This window comes from Perna viridis, chromosome 2, assembly GCF_037379345.1.
Source record: "Perna viridis isolate PV_CMFRI_1.1 ecotype Kerala chromosome 2, ASM3737934v1, whole genome shotgun sequence".
NCBI classification, from domain to species: Eukaryota; Metazoa; Mollusca; class Bivalvia; order Mytilida; family Mytilidae; genus Perna; species Perna viridis.
In genome coordinates, this window is record NC_142446.1 from 6,305,351 (window position 1) to 6,323,506 (window position 18,156).

Here is an 18,156-nt window from a genome sequence, read left to right on the forward strand (position 1 = left end):
GAAAAAATAAGCAAAAGGCAAAATATTTTACAGCTAATATCTGTTTTCTTATATCTGCATGTAAAGACTTTTGAATGACCAATGGGAATTAATCGCATATTCGATTTTTGTTTCATATTCAAGAAAAGTTTTTTTAAACTTTCAAAAAGGAGATAAAAAGTGCAAAACTAGCAGTGTCGACCTTTTAAATCAGAAAAAAATACTTAAAGATATTGTCATTGTTGACAAAAAAGTAAAATGATAAAATGCTTAAAATTTTATTGTATTCAATGCTTTGTAAAATAAAAAAAAGAATAAACAAAACCAAATACAACCAAATAGAAATTATAGTGGTATCAATTATCACAAAAACGTCAAGTCAATTAACGGCATTTTTCCTCCACTTGCCACGAGTTGGCAAGTTTATTGACATCAGTGGTAATGTGTCGGTCTGATGTCATCATATCGTTGTAACGTTCGTTGTCATGGACACCTAAAAGTCCGGCAGTTCTACCATGAAACCAGTGGCTGACGTCAACTTCGTAAGATTGTTTCTTTAAGTCATTAACGATGTTAAACCCTTGACCATCGATAAAGATTTCATCTCCGACTTGAGAAACTCTTAGTTCGTCGGAAACGTAGGGAAGTTTCTTTTGAGAACCATCCACACGTACCTAGAAAATTCATGATACATAGTTCAAGTTATTAGTATGTAGGAAGTTACTCTTTGAATTTAAAAAGAAAAAAAATAATGAATTATATAATGAAGGCAAACATGGATAAAGGGCAAGTAACAAACATGGATAACGAGCAAGTAACGAACATAGATAACGAGTAAATAACGAAAATGAAATAGTGTACGCACAAAATGTAAAGTTGAGAATGACCAAAATCCTTTACGACACCAATCAATTACACTATATTACTACAAATTATGTAGGCGATGATGAATAAATGAAGAATAAAGAACCACATTCAAAATTAAGTATGAAATACAGTGACATAATATAATATGTGAGTTTTAAATGGAAACTAAACTGATCTTTAATTTCATAGTCAATGTACATTGAGAATTCTGGAAATTATTTTGGACGTAAATGTGTATAATAGCATGAATGATTTCCTATCCATTGACACTAATATGATTTCTTCAGAAGAAGATTCTACCTTAGGTATAAAACTTCTGTCTTAATATACTTGATTTTCTTTTCATGAAAAAGAAAAAGATAAGTGTTTATGCTTACCATTCCATTAGGTAAAACTTGAACATTTTGAGTGGCTGACAATACAATGAGCTTCTTCTTTTGTCTTGCCATATAGTTCAGGATAATGCTGAATTTATCATGCCCGAAGTCACGTGACAAAACGTAACTACATTTGCCATTAAAGTCAAATTCTTGACCATCAAAGGTTGTGTAACGATTGCCATGAATATCAGCATGGGCTGGAAAATAAATATTTGCTTCGTTAAGAATTCCCTTAACAAATAGGCTTTTGGAACAGGGTTATGTTGCTACAAGATTGAAGTCATCACTACAGAAGTTTTATGGTCGTTATCGTGAACTCGTGGATCGTTATGGTGTATCCATCAGCACCATGAAAACTGATTTATTCAACGGGTCATAGTTTTCCTTTCTTGGGTTGTCTACCCCGGACTTGACTTTTTATGAGCAACTCGGCGGGTGTTTCTAAAAAACGGAAGACGCTTACCCTACCGGCGCACCTGGTCCTACTCCCAGTTTTTAGTGGAGTCCGAGTTGCTGATTTACTTTTGTTACTTTGTATGTATGATTTTAGTTACTTCATGTTTTTTGTTGTGTATGTCTGTTTTCCATGTCTGGTCTTGGTCCCTGGATTACATTCTTTTGATTACCGCTATAACCTTGGTTCCCTTGATTACTCTTTTAAAATAAAAAAAAACATTCCTAATCATGTTTTTTTTGTACTTCTAGGCAAAATATAATTCCCTAAATACTTCCTTTTGGGACGCTTACCCAACCTGGTCTATGATCCAAGTTTTTAGTGGAGTCGAAGTTGCTCATTTACTTTTGTTACTTTGTATGTATTGTTTTAGTTATGGTTTTTGTCGTATTTGTCTGATTCCCATATCTAGTCTTTGTACCTAGCCTGGATTACATTCTTTTGATTTCCGCTAGAATCTTGGTTCCCTTGATTACTATTTTTGAGACAATGGTATTATTATTAAATAAACATGTTTTAATTTCTATAAAAACAGGAGATGTGTAATCGTTACCAAAGAGACAGTCTCCACCAAATATCTAGCAACAAACAATAAAGCGTCTACAGGTTACTCTACGGTCTTCAATGATGGGCAAAAATGCATATTTCCATTTTCCAGATGTAAATTTGTCATAGAAAAATAATTTTTTCTTACCTCCAAAGTTTGGTAGTACGGCGTGTGACCAAATATCGTCCCATGATGGTAGAGGATTTATGTGTGGGATCAGAGATCTGATATTTTCCAATGGATTAATCATTCTGTCGATTTCTAGGAGAGATTTCATCTCCAACGGTAGATATATGTCCATTTCAATATGACCCTTTTTGGGGTCATACACAGTAATTTTAGTTTTCTTCATATCAAGTATGATGTCTCTAAGATTGCTGAAGTCCTCTTCAATATCTTTTTTGATGAAGTTGACGAATTTGGCAAACACTGAGTGAATATTTTTTTCAATTTCCCAGTATTTGTACGCTGATGATGCCTGCAAAAATTATTGTATTAAGTACATCTCAAAAGACAAAAAAGAAAATTAATGAAAAATAAACATAAACAAAACATAACAAAAACGTAAAACTCCATAAAGAACAAATGTTCCAATATATTTCGACGACAAAAAGTGTATATTTTATTTTGAGGTAAAATCATTTACATGTATTGTGTTATACTTAATTTCTTATTTACTTTTTATCAACATACGCAAAGGTCAACAGTATTTCAAAAATCTACGACATACCATGTTATAAACTGATGTTGGCATAGTTTTGGTAAGTCCGCTTTTGATAGTTTCTCTTGTATTGTATATTACAGTGTTGTACTGGTCAGCCATTTCTTTCAAAGGAATTGTGGGTAGTCTTGATTTTACAGCATTTATAATTTTGTTGCTAGACAGTGAGGAAACTGAAGCTGAAATTGAAAGTTGTCATGTTTTTTTCACACTGTTCATCACTTAACATATGCTTTATGAAATTCACCAGAAAATAATGGTGAGGATAATGGAGCTTTTGTTATGATTTAAAGTGAAAAGTAGTTTTTCAATTTTTTATGTCGGATGAAAGGCAATATAATTTTCAAAATATTGTCAAACATAATGTACAGTCATAGAGTAACAATTTATATCGTAAATAACAAAAGGAAAACGAAACAATAAAACAAAAAAAAATCAATGAATCAAAAAGAAAGATGTTATGAAGTCGCACGATTTGAAAAGCGCGTAAATTAAACGAATATAAAGAAATTGTTTTGATACAATAATTTTACTGGTAAAACCAATTATATCGTTTATTTAAAAAAATCGATTGAGTAGGTCATTTACCTGTTACTGGCTTCCCATACTTGTTGTAAACTCTTTCAATTGATGTCGACAGTTTGGATGATTCGGAGTGGACGAAATCAGCAATCTGAGAGTAATATTGGAGTGATAAGTCCTCCGTCAGCTGAAACAAACGAAGTGTTACGCTGTAAAGACCAGCAGATACTTTCATTATATATCAAGTTAACATTTTTTAACAATATTTAATTTTGTAAGACAAAACAGATATTTCTGTGGTAGAGAAAATTAAATTCAAATACCTTGACAAGTTGTGTAACCTCAGCTAGGTACAGATTGTATCGTGTCATATCGATATCTCTGGTCAATTCAATGATGTCGGCCTTCATTTTCTGGACATGATTTCTAAAAATAAAGAAAGAGTATTTTATGGCATTACACCTTTTTGTATTTTTATAAATATAAGACAGAAACGGGTATATAGTTCACACACCATGATACTTAATCATACATGTGTTTAAATACAGAAAAAAAGTATACAATATTTTGATATTCAGATTGTTATTGATAACTGAATCATTACTGATATTAATAAAACTCAAAGTTTTAATGGTTTATTTCAAAATTTTTAAAAAATCACTGAAAATTGGTTTTGGTTCATTATCCATATTCATAAAAAATATTCAGCCATCGTCGAAACATAATTCACTTCTTTGTTAATATCTTCGCCTATAAAGGTCAGAACAACATCTCTCCACACCAAATGACATAACACATATACTAATGCAACCCAGAAATCCCTGCTGTATATACAGTTATAAAAGTATGAAGAAAACTTTCTTTCCTTTCATAGCTGGACTTCTATTAGACCACATTTGAAAAGGAAAGCGCTAGTATTCCAACTTCAATGGATCAATGTTTTTTGGGGGGATGCTATATCTACTCTTATGAATTAAGTGCCAATTCAAATCATCTTCGCCTAAAACTCCCTTCCATTTTTATTGAACTCTGAAAGGACTTTCATTTTGTTGGTCCACGTAGAATTTGTTAAAAAAATATTTGAACGATTTCTGTTAGCTTTTTAATTTATCAACACATTTATTTCAAGTTATATCTAGCCTACATCTATTTTCTAAAATACAACTTTTCCATTTCACAGGTATGGCATGTACGATAGCATAATATTCTAAGACATTTTAAGCCATGACATCTTGAAGTTTGGAAATTGAGAATATATGAGGAAATAACCCTACCTCCTCTAGTGTATGACTAACTATGTTTTTTTTTATCTTTGATACATAATACGTATTTGTATATTTGACCAATTGAATAAAAAGGACTTCTTCATTAACTTATTACGATACCGAAGAACAAAGGAGATATATTTAAAGGTACATTTATTGGCATTGCCTAAAAAGATATATTATTCGTTAATGTAATTGTCTCACCTGATAATTTTTTGAGTCGTCTTGAAATGTGAGGAAATGTCTTTGAGATAATAATCATTATTCGCCTTCATTCGCCTGAGGTCGGTAATTCTATCAGACAAGGATTTCAGGTAAGGCTTTAGATCTTCTTTGATTGCTGTAACAATTATGGAGTGTTTGTGTTGAACCTCCTGTTCTACTGAAGTCCAAGTGGTCTCCAAAACTTTGTTAATTCCGTCTCCATATTTACAGATTTTATTCATTCCAGCAACCTGGAAGTATAGATTATTAACATGCTAATCAAACAGTTTACCTTTCCCTAGCTTGCCGTATCTACTGTAGACAAATAAATTAAAGGGATTTACTGTTGAGGTCTACCATTATAAAACAGAGACGTCATACTGAAATATCTAATAAGAGAAAATCCTTACAAAAATAAACACAAAACCTAGTAACTTACATCACACAGGAACAATTATTGAATTTAATTACAGAAATCCACTGAATCTATCTACATGACATCTATACATCAATCCCCCGCCTTTTCATTCAAGTTTACCTCAAATTGTACATACTTCATCATAATTCCTATATTTTTTAAAAATTTATTTATTATTTTCTTACTTTGGCTAATATGAGACAGTATAGTTAGTATCTGTAACTACACCTAATTTTGGTAGAAATTATCGCATCCGGTATTATATTGCTATTATGAACGATTGTAGTTTTTAAGCACTTTCGATAACTATACGACAAACGCGATTACTTTATTGTCAACTTTTCTTTCATCTGTGGCAGCATCCCTTCAGCACCTGCGTATTTAATTTACATATCACAACTCATATGTTATGCCAGAGCTTGCCGTAACTACGCAGACGTTTTGTACCGCGCTAGACTTCTTACAATTAGGCTTCAGGAACAGGATTATGCTGCTGCAAGATTGAAGTAATCAATACGGAAGCTTAATGATTATGCTAATGAATTCGTGGATCGTTACCGTATATCCATTTGCACCATTAAAACTGATTTGTTCAACGTGTAAAAGTTATCTTTCCCTCTTTCGTCTACCCTGGTGTTGACTTTTTATGAGCAACTCGGCAGATGTTTCTAGAAAGGCAGAGGACGCTTACCCTACCGGTGCATCGGTCCATTATCCCAGTGTTTAGTTGAGTCCAAGTTAATCCTTTACCTTTGTTGCTTTGTACGTGTTATTTTGGTTCATTTTATGTTCTTTTTTGTATGTGTCATTTATCCATGTCTGGTCTGTGTACGTTCTTTTGATTTCCACTAGAATCTTAGTTTCCTTGATTACTCTTTCAGTTTTTGTCTTTTTTTTCTTGTAGAAATGTCTTATTAACTTTTTGGCGTTGAAATAAATCATGCAGAAGTATCACCTTGACTGTTTTGAGAAGGTCAGGGTTCCAATGGACTGAAGTATGCAGTATTCTTGAAGTCTTGAGGCGAAGGTTAAGAAGGGTATCAGCAATTCTCTTTTGGTTCACATTTCTGTATACTTCAGCTGTAAGTCCGGTACTATCAGCCAGTTTAGCATTTACATGAAGAATATTCTGTGGATTGTCTGTAATAATTCAAGAAACATCACTGACAATCTTTTAATTTATCCAATGACGAATTCATCGCTTAAAATACGGTAGTCAGTTTATTCACTTAACATTGCGTTTCATATCCAATATAAAATAAATGGTTCTTATACAAACAAATGCTCAGTTTAAGATATTATTATTTTCTCAAGTTAAAAAAATGATATTGATTTGATGAAGGAGAATTGTCTTGTACTGGTGAAACATAACTAGCACAGGAAAAATATCAATTTGAGCAGTCAGAGTATTTGTAATTAACGTACCAATATCGTAGTTAATGCTTGCATCAAGACTGGTGTCTGATGGGTCGAGGACGACCTCAGCATTGATAGGTTTGATATTGTCATACAAGTTCTGAATACTGATTCTGTAAGGTGCTGATGTCTGTAGTTGGCCTTTCACATTGATTGATTTGATTGGAGAATCAAGCTGAAAAAAATCAAAGCACATGATGCAATAATTCACAAACCTTATAATAGTCTGAACAAACTTAAGAGACACAAAGATGCGCTATAATTGATTTCATTGATTGAGATCTTTACTTTTCTAGTTCAAATATGTTTAAAAAGTTAGTATGACTTTTTTGTAAAACTCACTATACAAGGAGTAATTAATGCAAAATACTTTTAAACACAATTCATTTTAATTATTATTCACCTCCAGTTTTAGTGTGTTTTTCAAACTGTTAATTTCAGTCATTAACACAACGTTTTTAGTCTGTCTGTCTGATGTGAGGTATTTCACATCTATTGAAGCAATTTTACTGTATTCAGTAGATTCTAATCTTGATGCCATTTCTACGTCAACGGTTGTGTAAGGATGTTTGATTCCAACGTTAAGATTGTAGTTTGTCTCACTACCAGATGAATTGTCTTCTAGTTTTGTGGTCAGTAATAATGTTTTGGAAGGATCTCTGGGGTATCGTAAGGCAGTTGTCCCATCTAACAAAATTCCTCCTTTATTGACTTTAACGTGCGAGTCCAGATGTACGTCCTTAAATAAGAAATCGAAATATTTAAATAAACGAAATAGATTTGCACTTGTAAAACAGTTTTCTATGAAAACAAATACGTTGAATGGTTTGAAACATGTAATACTGATTTCAGATCAGTTGTATGTGTAAAGTTAATTGAAAAAAAATCGATTTTGGTAATGAAAACAAAACAATAATAGTATTTAGTTTTAACTTTTAAAAAAATAAATGAACCTTATAATTTGATTGTTTTTTTTTTATATTATTCTTTCATATACCTGGCCAATACTTGGCATCTCAAGGATAACATTTGCTTCAACACCTTCATCACTTGGATTGATCTCTCCTTTAACAGTCACTTTCTTTGTCTGGTCTCTATCTGCATCCCAGTAGAAGGCAGTAGTTGCCATCGTAGAACCAAGACGCTTTTGAACTTCATTGGAAACCATGACCGACCTAGAAGGAAATCTGAGCTTAATACTTGAGGCCCGTTCATCTTCAGTGTGTTTACAATCAAATGTGTATCCAAATACATCCTTGTTACCCACACTAACATCGAAGGTGGCAAAATCTTTCTTGTTATTCTTTTCAAGTTCACCTCTAAAGCCGAACGACTTTTTCGGGTGAGTCAATCTGAGTGCTATACTACATTTGTCGTCGTTATGGTTCAGATAGGTTTCCATGTCAATGCTGCTGTCGGTTTTGTCTGTATTCCAATTCAAGCTAATGTCAGTATTCATTTTACCAGCCTCCATATTTCCACCGATCCTAAAGTTCATAGGTCTGGGATGTCGTGTAATAATTGAAACGGTATGATGCTCTGCTTTGGTGTAAACAGCATCAAGGTCTATCAAATGCTTTGCATTGTGTTCCAAGAAGATAGATACCATTTTATTATCGTCAGAATTTTTATGTCCAATGTCGATCTTTGCCATTTTCAAGCTTTTAAATGGAGTTGAAATAACCAATGAATTTTTTATACCGTTAGTTACATCACAAGTTGCATCAAGTGATATTTTATTATCTTTGTTCCAACTAGTTTCGACATGTGATTTGTATTCTCTGCCTGTTTTCTGGTTTACCAAGGATGCACTCACACGTTCTAAATGTTTGAAACCTGTTGTAAGAATTGTTGTAGTCTCCATGTCCAAAATAGAAGCATATCGGAGATGTATTTCTGAATAGACAGGTTTGAATAACGGAGTGGTTAATTCAAAAGTGACCCGCAGATCATGTCGGTCACCAGAGCATGACATTCTTACATCAGAAGATTCAAAACCATTGAATGGTGTTAGTACGGTGACTCTGGCTGTCATAGGACTGCTATCAACATCAATCAAAGTTTTGAAACTAAGGGCTTGGTTATTAAGTTTCGCTGATGTTTCTAGATTGTAAATGTTGTTTCGACTTTCAAGGAATCCTTTTGCAGAAAAACGTCGTGCTATTTTGAAAGGAGTGTTAAGTTCCATACTCAGGGATTTGGATGTCAGTTTGAAATCCCCAACTAGTTGAATACCAGTTGAACATTCGTAGCTTGTGAAAACAGTAGCAGTTGTATCAATATTGTGCCTATAGATAAATCTCATCAGCTCATGTCCTTTGATAGGTGTTTTCACTTCAGCTTTGATATCAGCTTTGTTGTAGCCTTTGTTAAATACGTTAACGCTTATTTCGTAAACTTTTTCTGGAGAAAGGGAGAAAACGACAGAGTTTGAAATCGTGTTTGCCTTAATGGCATACTTTACTGAAGCAACCATGGATCTAATAGATCTGAAAGGCGTCTGAATCTTTATCATTGCTTCAAATGAAGGTTGTACTTTAAATGTAGATTCTAGTCTTATCTCATTATTATCCAGTTTGGTTTTAACCATGACGCTCATGTTATTAAAAGATCTTGCTCCTGAAATTTCCATTTCTGCCCTTTTTACTGTTCCCGAAACACTGATATCTACTGATGATGTAGCTTTCGCTTGATTTCTTGTGCTAATGTCAAAATTAGTAGTTGATGTGAAATAGTTTTCACTGCCGATGGATGCAGAGAAAGATGATGTGAACTTCTGAAAAGAGCCTGATGTATCATACTTTATGTTAATGTCTTCAACAACTGCAGTTTTCAGATCCAAATTTCCTTGGATAACACCCATGCTTCCAACGTGTTCGAAAGTCAAGTCATAAATTGTTTGGCTTTCAATTTGAACATCTGACGTTAACAGGAAATTTGTAGGGTTGTCGTTAAAGTTAATGTTGAAGGACATATCACTAATACCAGAGAATGGTGTCTTTACGTTAACCTTTCCATTGAATGGAAGGCTTTTATCGAAGGAAGAACTTATTTCAAAACTCTTAGATCCAATTCTCCCATTAATCTGAAGTGAGGTTGTTTTACCTCTAGTGTCATACTGCATATTAGCAGAAACGTCTTTATATCCTTGGAATGGTGTATCAATTGACATTTTAGCATCAATCATGTCATAAGATACAACTGAGAAGTCACCAGACATAGCCTGTCCGTTGTAGTCTACATTCAGGTTCAACGAGTTCTGAAAATCAGCAAATTTACGGACGATCAAAATCTTGCAATTATGTAATGAAGAACCATCAACGTTGACCAAAATAGAGGCACCAAGTTTATTTTTGGTGAGCTGAAATGAAGATGTCACTTCGACATCTTTTGTGTAAGGTGTTGTTAAGGAAAGTTTAGCAGTATATTTATTATCAAATGACAGAACTGCTGCTAAAGTTGCTTTCTTATCGTTGTATGATGATTCTGTTTCTATACCAAATCGTGAACCTGTTGTTATAAAGTTAAATTTTGAACCTATGTTATAGTTCTTACGACCGTAGTTAATCTGGACATTGGTGGTGAAAGCAGTGGGTTGCCCTCTGTACTGAATGTTGCAAGTCACGTCATTCGTCCATGGCGTTTTAATTTCAAGATTACTGGAAAACCCAGACACAAAGTCAACAGACAAATCGCCCGACACTGTTTGACCATTGAAACTGACTTCAACTATGGACTTAAAGCTATCGGAGTTTTTCATCATATTTAAACTGACATGTCCTGTGTGTTTAATAGATCCGTAGCTGGCCGCAATGTTAGACGTAAATGCTTTTGGGGTTCTTTCAGTTGTAAGAGACGCTCTCAAATTCTTTGTCCATGATGATTTTATGTCAAGTTTTCCAGAAACTGTTGATTTTGTGTTAAAGGCAAAGTTTGCTGAACAAGATTTATCATTATAGTTCACGTTTATTTCGGTTTTAAACTTTCTGATGGAACCTCTTGTTTTGAAATCAATCGTAGCATCATGTTTGAGAGATCCGCCATATCTGATCTTTATATCTGATTTTAAGCTAAGATGGTTATTTGCAAGATTTCCAGATACGACAACATCGTCATAAAATGGTGTCTTTAAACGGAACTGAACTGTCAACTTATCCTTTGAATTAAAAGATAGAGAAAATGACCCTCTCTGTTTGTTGTATTCAAGAGAACCCATCGTTGATAATTTTTTCAATAAACCATCGAATCCGAATTGAAAGCTAGTATCATGTTGAAGTTTTCCCCCATAGGTCACTTTCAGGCATGTCTTGGAATGCTTAAGGTTACCTTCTGTAGAAAATGCAATGATTATATCATCTGTAAACGATGTTTTGGTTGTCAACTTGCCTTCAATTAAATCACTCGTGCTGTCGAAAAAAGCTGTGACTGCTACATTCTTCTTGTTGTACATTAGTGATGTTTCACCTGTGAACTTGCTCATAATACCAACTGCTTTAAATGTAAAACTTGCATCGTGTTGAAGTTTTCCACTGTAAGTAATTTTAAGGCACGACTTGAAATTATTCAGTTTGCCTTCATGAGAAAAGTGAATATGAACATCTCCGGAAAAGGGTGTTTTCACCGTCAATTTCCCTTCAATAAACTCAGAAGTGTCGAAAGCAACTACTGCTGATGTCACTTTGTTATTGTAGGTCAAAGACGTTTCTGTATTAAATTTCGCTAGAACACCATCGTGATTAAATTTCAAACTAGCATCATGCTGGAGTTTTCCACTGTATGTCATTTTAAGACATGACTTGAAATTCCTTAGTTTGCCTTCATGAGAAAAGTGAATAATCACATCATCAGAAACAGGTGTTTTCACCGTCACTTTCCCTCCAATGAATTCAGATGTGTCGAAAGTAATTTCGGCTGATGTCATTTTGCTGTTGTAGGTCAAATATGTATGTGTATTAAATTTAGCTAAACCACCATCGTGATTAAATTTCAAACTAGCATCATGTTGAATTTCTCCACTGTATGTTATTTTGAGACATGACTTGAAATTCCTTAGTTTGCCTTCATGAGAAAAGTGAATGATCACATCATCAGAAACAGGCGTTTTCACTGTCAATTTCCCTTCAATCAATTCAGATGTATCGAAAGTAATTTCGACTGATGTCATTTTGTTGTTGTAGGTCAAAGATGTATCTGTGTTGAATTTAGTTAGACTACCATAGTGATTAAATTTCAAATTAGCTTCATGCTGAAGTTTTCCACTGTATGTTATTTTGAGACATGACTTGAAATTCTTTAATTCGCCTTCATTAGAAAAGTGAACAATAATACTGTCTGTTACAGGTGTCTTCAGAGCAGCCTTTCCTTCAATACTGTCTGTGGCTTTAAATGAAACATCAATGGAAGCCTGTTGTCCGTTCAATCCAATTTCTGCATATGTGTTGAAATTTGTTAATGTTCCTTCATGACTAAAAGATCCTTTCAATTCAAATGATCGTTTTCCATATGTCAATCTACTCATCGAATGGAAGTTTTTTACTCGTCCTGAATGTTTTATTAAGGCAGAGAAATCTTGTGTATATGGTGTTTTCAATTCGAGTTGTCCGTCAATATTATTTGTACCGTCGAAAACAACTTTTATACTGTTTTTTTTATTAATGATTATTGCTTCAGCATATGACCTGAAATTGTTAATTTCTCCATCAAAGTCAAGTTTTCCTGAAACTCGTTTACCATTATACACAGCTTGTGCTGAAGATTTAAGAGACTTAAAGTCTCCAATGGTAGAGAATGTCACTTCCATTTCATGTTGTTTAGCTCCGTTATATGTCAGCTGAGACAGTGAGCGGAAATCACCGAAGTCATCGTTATTCGAAGTTGCGAAAATGATGTCCTCTGTAAATGGAGTTTTAATCACAGCATCAATCTGTATTCCATTAGTCAAGTCTGTTGTCACTTGCCCAGTTATCTTATTGTTACCATATTCAGTTTCGACAACTGATTTAAAGTTATTTTTAGTTCCATCATGATTAAGTTTTAGAAGAAGGTCTTTGGTGTATGGACTTTTAACCGTTGCCCTGATATCGACACGGTCGGCAAAAGTACTTGTAAGATCTGCCTCAGCAACCTTCCCATTGACGGATATTTCAGCATGACTATCAAAGTTATTTGGAGTCCCTGCAATACGTGTAGATATATCACCCGATTTAAGATAACTGAATGGGGTTTTGATAGTGAATGAAGCTTTTGCCATGTCACTCACTGAAAATAGTAAATTCGCTTCGATTTTCTGTTGATTAATTCCAGCTTCTATTTGCCCGTTCAACTTTCTCTTTGATCCAGATTTAGAATACGTTAAGTATATTGTTTCTACATCTTTAAATGGTGTTAACATTATGATCTTTCCTTTAATGTCTGACTTGCTTTCCATTTGTGTCTCCAGAGAAAGTTTTTTCTTCCCATAAAATATCTGGACTAAAGCTTTGTTGTTTAACATTCCTCCATCATATTCGTAAGTTCCTTGAATCTTAGGCAGGTTACCAGCTTTCAAAGACATGGTTCCAAACGGAGACCCCTTTCGTCCAATTAACGAGTCAAAAGAAAAAATAGATTTCTTGCCATAATCAATGTTTATTGAAGTCTTCATTTTACCTCCATCGTTGTGATGAACATTTGCTTTTACGGTGTCAAAATATGGTGTCATAAATGTGAATTTTCCTTCGACCCCACTAATAGTATTAAACTTGAGATCAGCGAAGCTTTTTTTCTTGTTAAAAAGCAGATTTGTTCTAGAATGGAAGTTGTTTATACTGCCACTGTATGTAAAGGACACTTCTGTAACTGGGTATACTTTTGAAGGTATTGAAATCTTGGTTTCTGCGGACAGCTGATTCACAGAGTCAAAGTTTAGTTCAGCTATATATTTGTCCTTATTTGATGCAATATTCAATTTCATATTGAAGGCAGTTAAATGACCAGAATGTGAAAAGGAACCTGTCACCCTTTCATAATTTTTGAATGGTGTCATTACTGTTATATCAGTGCTTCTTGTTTGTCTGTCAACCAAGAAATCTACTGAAATTGTATCTTTCTTGAAGTAAGTTATCTCCGCATTTGTCTTTATCTTTTTAGAAGATACATCGTGCTGCAGAGACGCTTTTACGTTTTTGTAACCAGCATAAGGAGTCTGTGCATCAATCAAAATATCGATAGATGGATTTACAACAACATTCACATCCCCAGCAATTACATATTGCTTTCCCCGGGAAAATTCGGCGTGAGACTGAAAGTTGGTTAATGTTCCTTCATGGGAAATTTCTGCATTCATTTTTTTCCAGCCAGCAAATGGAGTCTCTAGTGAGGATGCCCACATAATTTTAGAGCCTAAAGATGTCTTCATATTGGATTTTATCATATCTTTTCCTCTCTTAACACTCGCATCGCATTTAAAATTCTTCCAATTCCCCTCATGCTTAACATTAGCGACGACTTTCTTAAATCCTTTGAACGGCGAGACAAAAATGAGGGTTGCTTTCATGACTTTTGCCAAGCGGAAGTTCAAATCGGTACTGATTTTTTCTTTTTTGCTAAAAATCAAATTAATTCTATTTCTAAAACTTTTGAGTTGCCCTTTATGAACGATATTCAATGTCATATCATCAAAGAACGGAGAAGCTAATTTCAAGGATGCCTTTGTACTCTTGCCTGTGATCAGTGCGATATCAGCTGAATTTGGTTTCATTTTTCCGTAAACGTATTCTGCATGGGTTTTCAGATTCTTTAGAGATCCTGTATGATGGAAGGAGGCTTTAAAATCTTTTATATAGGCAGATTTGATTATCAAAGATCCTTGCATCTTGGCAAGATTTTTGAAAATAACTTTTGCCTCGTGTGGTTCTCCTTTCTTAAACTGGGTCTTCATTTCAGTACTAAATTGTTTAAGGTCTCCCTGATGGGTGGCTTCAAAGCTTATTTTGTCTAAATTAGGACATTTGTATGAAATAGCTGCTTTAAAATTCTTAGCCTTGTTGTTCAAAGCAAAGTCAAAAACATGCTTCTGATTACCTTTATACTTCAGTTCAGCGTGAGTTTCGAAGGAAGGATATTTTCCTTGGTTGAAGAAAGATAAACTGACTGGATAGTGGAATGGACTTGTCAAAGTGGCAAACCCTTCGGTTTTTTTGTTTTTGTTGAAAGCAAAATCAACGGAATAATGCTTTCCTTTCGGATACTCAATACCTAAAGATGAAATCAATCCCGTTGTTTCGTCAACTTTATGTTTAAGTGATGCCGATGCGTGTCGTAAGGCTCGGAAAGGAGTCTTGATTTCAAGGGAAACCTCGATATTGTTAATATTCATTTGATGAGTTGCTTTTCCAGTAATGAATTTGCTTGGCATGTATTCAATATTAGCTAGTGTTGTAGTAAGTTCTCCTTTCCTTTGGCTAGAAATCGTAACTTGACTGTATGGAAGGCTTTCAAATGGAGTTTCAATTCTTAGGTTTCCATCGATGCTGCCATACATGTTAAATGCACCTGAAGCAAGGAGTTTTTTTGTTGTTGGCTCTGCCTCGACACTGCCAATAAAGGAAAACGATCTGCGGTCACCTTTAGCTTCTAGTACTGAGTTAATAGTCTTCATTGTTTCGTATGGTGTAGCAATGGATGTTGTGAAAACAAAATGGTCATCAATTCGGAATTTGTTTTCTACTGAAATTTTTCGTCCTGTTGAGTAGTCCATTGACACCAACGTAACGATTACACCGTCAATATTACTTTGCTTTGCCACCATAACAATATCATCTGCAAATGGTGATGAAACCTTCAAGAACCCTTGTGGATATCCAGATGTCATATCTAAAGCTGCATCTGCGTGGACTTTCTGACTATCTTTCGCCAAATCAAGGTTTATTTTTTTCACTGGATCAGTGGTATAGCTTAGGTCTGCTGTATATTTAGTTCCCATTGGACATGTGTACGATAGGGCGGATCTTTTTTCTGATTTTTTATTAGAGAGTTGAAAAGATCCAGACATAGTTCTCATCCCTGAAAACGGGGTTACAATGTTCAGAGTTCCCTCAGAGAAACTGTCTCGCATTATATAACGTGATTTGAGTACGATGTTTTTCCTAGGCAAATATTCAATGTTCAATTCAGATGATGTCATTCCAGATGCAAGTTTGCTGTTTACTGTTACTTGGCTGTATGGAATTTCCGAGAATGGAGTATCAAGTCGAAGTTTACCACTCAGTCCGCTGACTGTGTTCCATTCAGAGCTAAGCTTAACTGTGTTTGCCTCTAAATATGCCATACCATTTCCGTTTTGTAATCTGAACAATCCTTCTATTTTATTGATATTTTGAATTGAAGAGCTGAGAGATATTTTTAAAAACTTGACGTTATCCCATTTATGTCTTTTTTCAACAGATAGTCTTTCTTCATTTCCGTACTGAAGAGAGGTAGATAACAGCATTTCATCATCGTTAGCACCACCAGCTATAATTACTATAGGTTTGGTAAATGGTGTCTTTACCTTAATTTTACCGTTTTGTCTGTTCTGCTGTCGGTCAAAGGAACCTGATATGTCAATTTGTTTTTCATTCATTTTCATATTGACCTGGCCTGTCATTGGATATTTTTGATAGTCTGAAACAACTAAAATCTCGTTTGAAACACCAGAGGAAGACAAAGTGGTCTTGAAATTAACTTGTCCAACTTTTCTGTTGTAAACAACTTTACCAGACATGAGGGGTTTTCCTCCTAGAGAAGCACTTATTGAACTGTCAACTAATGATGGCTGGTGGGTGTGATCAACACGGAGAAGAATTTCTTCGTTGAAAGGAGATTTTAGTTTAAAACTGACAGATATTCCACCCTGTTTTAATGTCAGGGCCTGTCGTCCACTTAAATCTATTTCGAAAGGTTTTCCTCCGATATTTGTGGTAAACTTTGAAGTTATTTCTCCGCTAGAATGGATATGATCCCATTTTGTCCTGAATGTATTCCGTCCAGCTGTAAGTATTACTTTGCCGTTTGTTTTGAATCCTGCTCTAGTAAATTTGTGACTTCCTTTTCCTTCATACATAAATTTCTCTCCATTAAGGTCAAATGTAATGGAGTTGTAGAATTTATTATCTGATAGTTGATTGGTAAGAGTCAGGGACGATGAGCCGAGTCTATGGTAGGACGTTTTAATACTGACTGATCCTTTTATGTCATTGATATTATTGTTGTTTAAGTCAACTGTCAGATGAACGTTTTCCTTGTTAAGTTGCGCTTTCAGACTTGATTCTAGTTTGGTATTGAAAGTATGATTGATTTCAATAGATGACGATTTAATGCCAGTAAAAGGTGTTATAAGAGTAACCGCTCCATTGATGTTTTCTCTCCCAAATGGTTTGTCAAGTCTCACTGTTAAAGCAACTTTCTTAGAATTACCCCATGACAACTCAATTTCATTTGTGTATTGCCTATCAGAAGATACAAGATTGTACTTAAGCAGTCCATCTTTAGATAAAGCCTGCATACGAATTTCTCCAGATTTTTTGCTATCGTCATCAGCATGGATAAGATCGAAAGCGAATCTAGATTTACCTCCAACGGATACATCGAAATGACTCTTGGTTTCTTTGCCTATAACGTGGTTGTAGTGAGTGTTAATATTCTGAATTGGATTAGTAACATCAAATGTAGCACTGACCTCTTTTGCGTCCTTATTGATAACTTCTCCGACTAGTTGAATCCTTTTTGATGGATCTATGTCAGCATCCCATTTGAAGTCAACTTTCCCAAAGTATTTGGGATGATTTTTTTCAGCCTCGATTTCAGCTATGATACGGGTCTTATCAACTCTGATATCACCACCTACTTTGATCATTGTGCTAGGTTTGTACTGTGAGGTAAATGCCATTGCTAAACGTTTTCCTAATTGCACACCTACGCGAAAGTCACGTTTTCCTCTGTTCAACTGACCAGCTATAGTGAAAGTTTTCATGTTTGGAAGGGAAATGACATTAGAAATATCAAATTCGTTAGTTGAAGCCACTTTAGCTGTTGATATAACAGAGGCCTTTGTCTTTCCTATAACGGCTGAAAAGTCATTACGATACTTTTGTTTGTTTTGTTGTATGAACACGTTAGAGAAGGTCATCGATCGTTGATTCCAAGACATCGAAATTCCCCCGGCAATTGACGATAATTTTTTACTCTTATCTTTAAGGAATACTGATGCTGAAGTGGTGTGTTTCTTTCCTATAGACATTGAGAGTGTAGTATCAAGAGATTTCTTGTTGTGACTATGGCTTCCTTTAATTTGCACATCTATACCCTGTCAAAACAAAAGAAACTAGATTTATAGAGGTCAGACAAGCAAAAGAGGAAAGAATAT

General features: G+C 34.6%; 1 protein-coding gene across 1 annotated transcript in view; it reads right to left on the minus strand.

Annotated features, from left to right (window-relative positions):
* Positions 1-243: 243 nt before the first annotated feature.
* Positions 244-18,156, minus strand: part of LOC148623466 (uncharacterized) — a 28,542-nt gene continuing 10,629 nt past the window's right edge. The window contains exons 19-29 of the mRNA XM_088564854.1: positions 7,771-18,096; positions 7,177-7,512; positions 6,783-6,948; positions 6,313-6,497; positions 4,940-5,190; positions 3,794-3,896; positions 3,537-3,657; positions 2,958-3,127; positions 2,375-2,705; positions 1,224-1,423; positions 244-653 (exon numbers count right to left, since the gene is read on the minus strand). Of these exons, the coding sequence (XP_088420980.1) occupies positions 363-653; positions 1,224-1,423; positions 2,375-2,705; positions 2,958-3,127; positions 3,537-3,657; positions 3,794-3,896; positions 4,940-5,190; positions 6,313-6,497; positions 6,783-6,948; positions 7,177-7,512; positions 7,771-18,096 (12,480 nt within the window). The 3' untranslated portion in view covers positions 244-362. The remainder of the gene's footprint in view (positions 654-1,223; positions 1,424-2,374; positions 2,706-2,957; positions 3,128-3,536; positions 3,658-3,793; positions 3,897-4,939; positions 5,191-6,312; positions 6,498-6,782; positions 6,949-7,176; positions 7,513-7,770; positions 18,097-18,156) is intronic.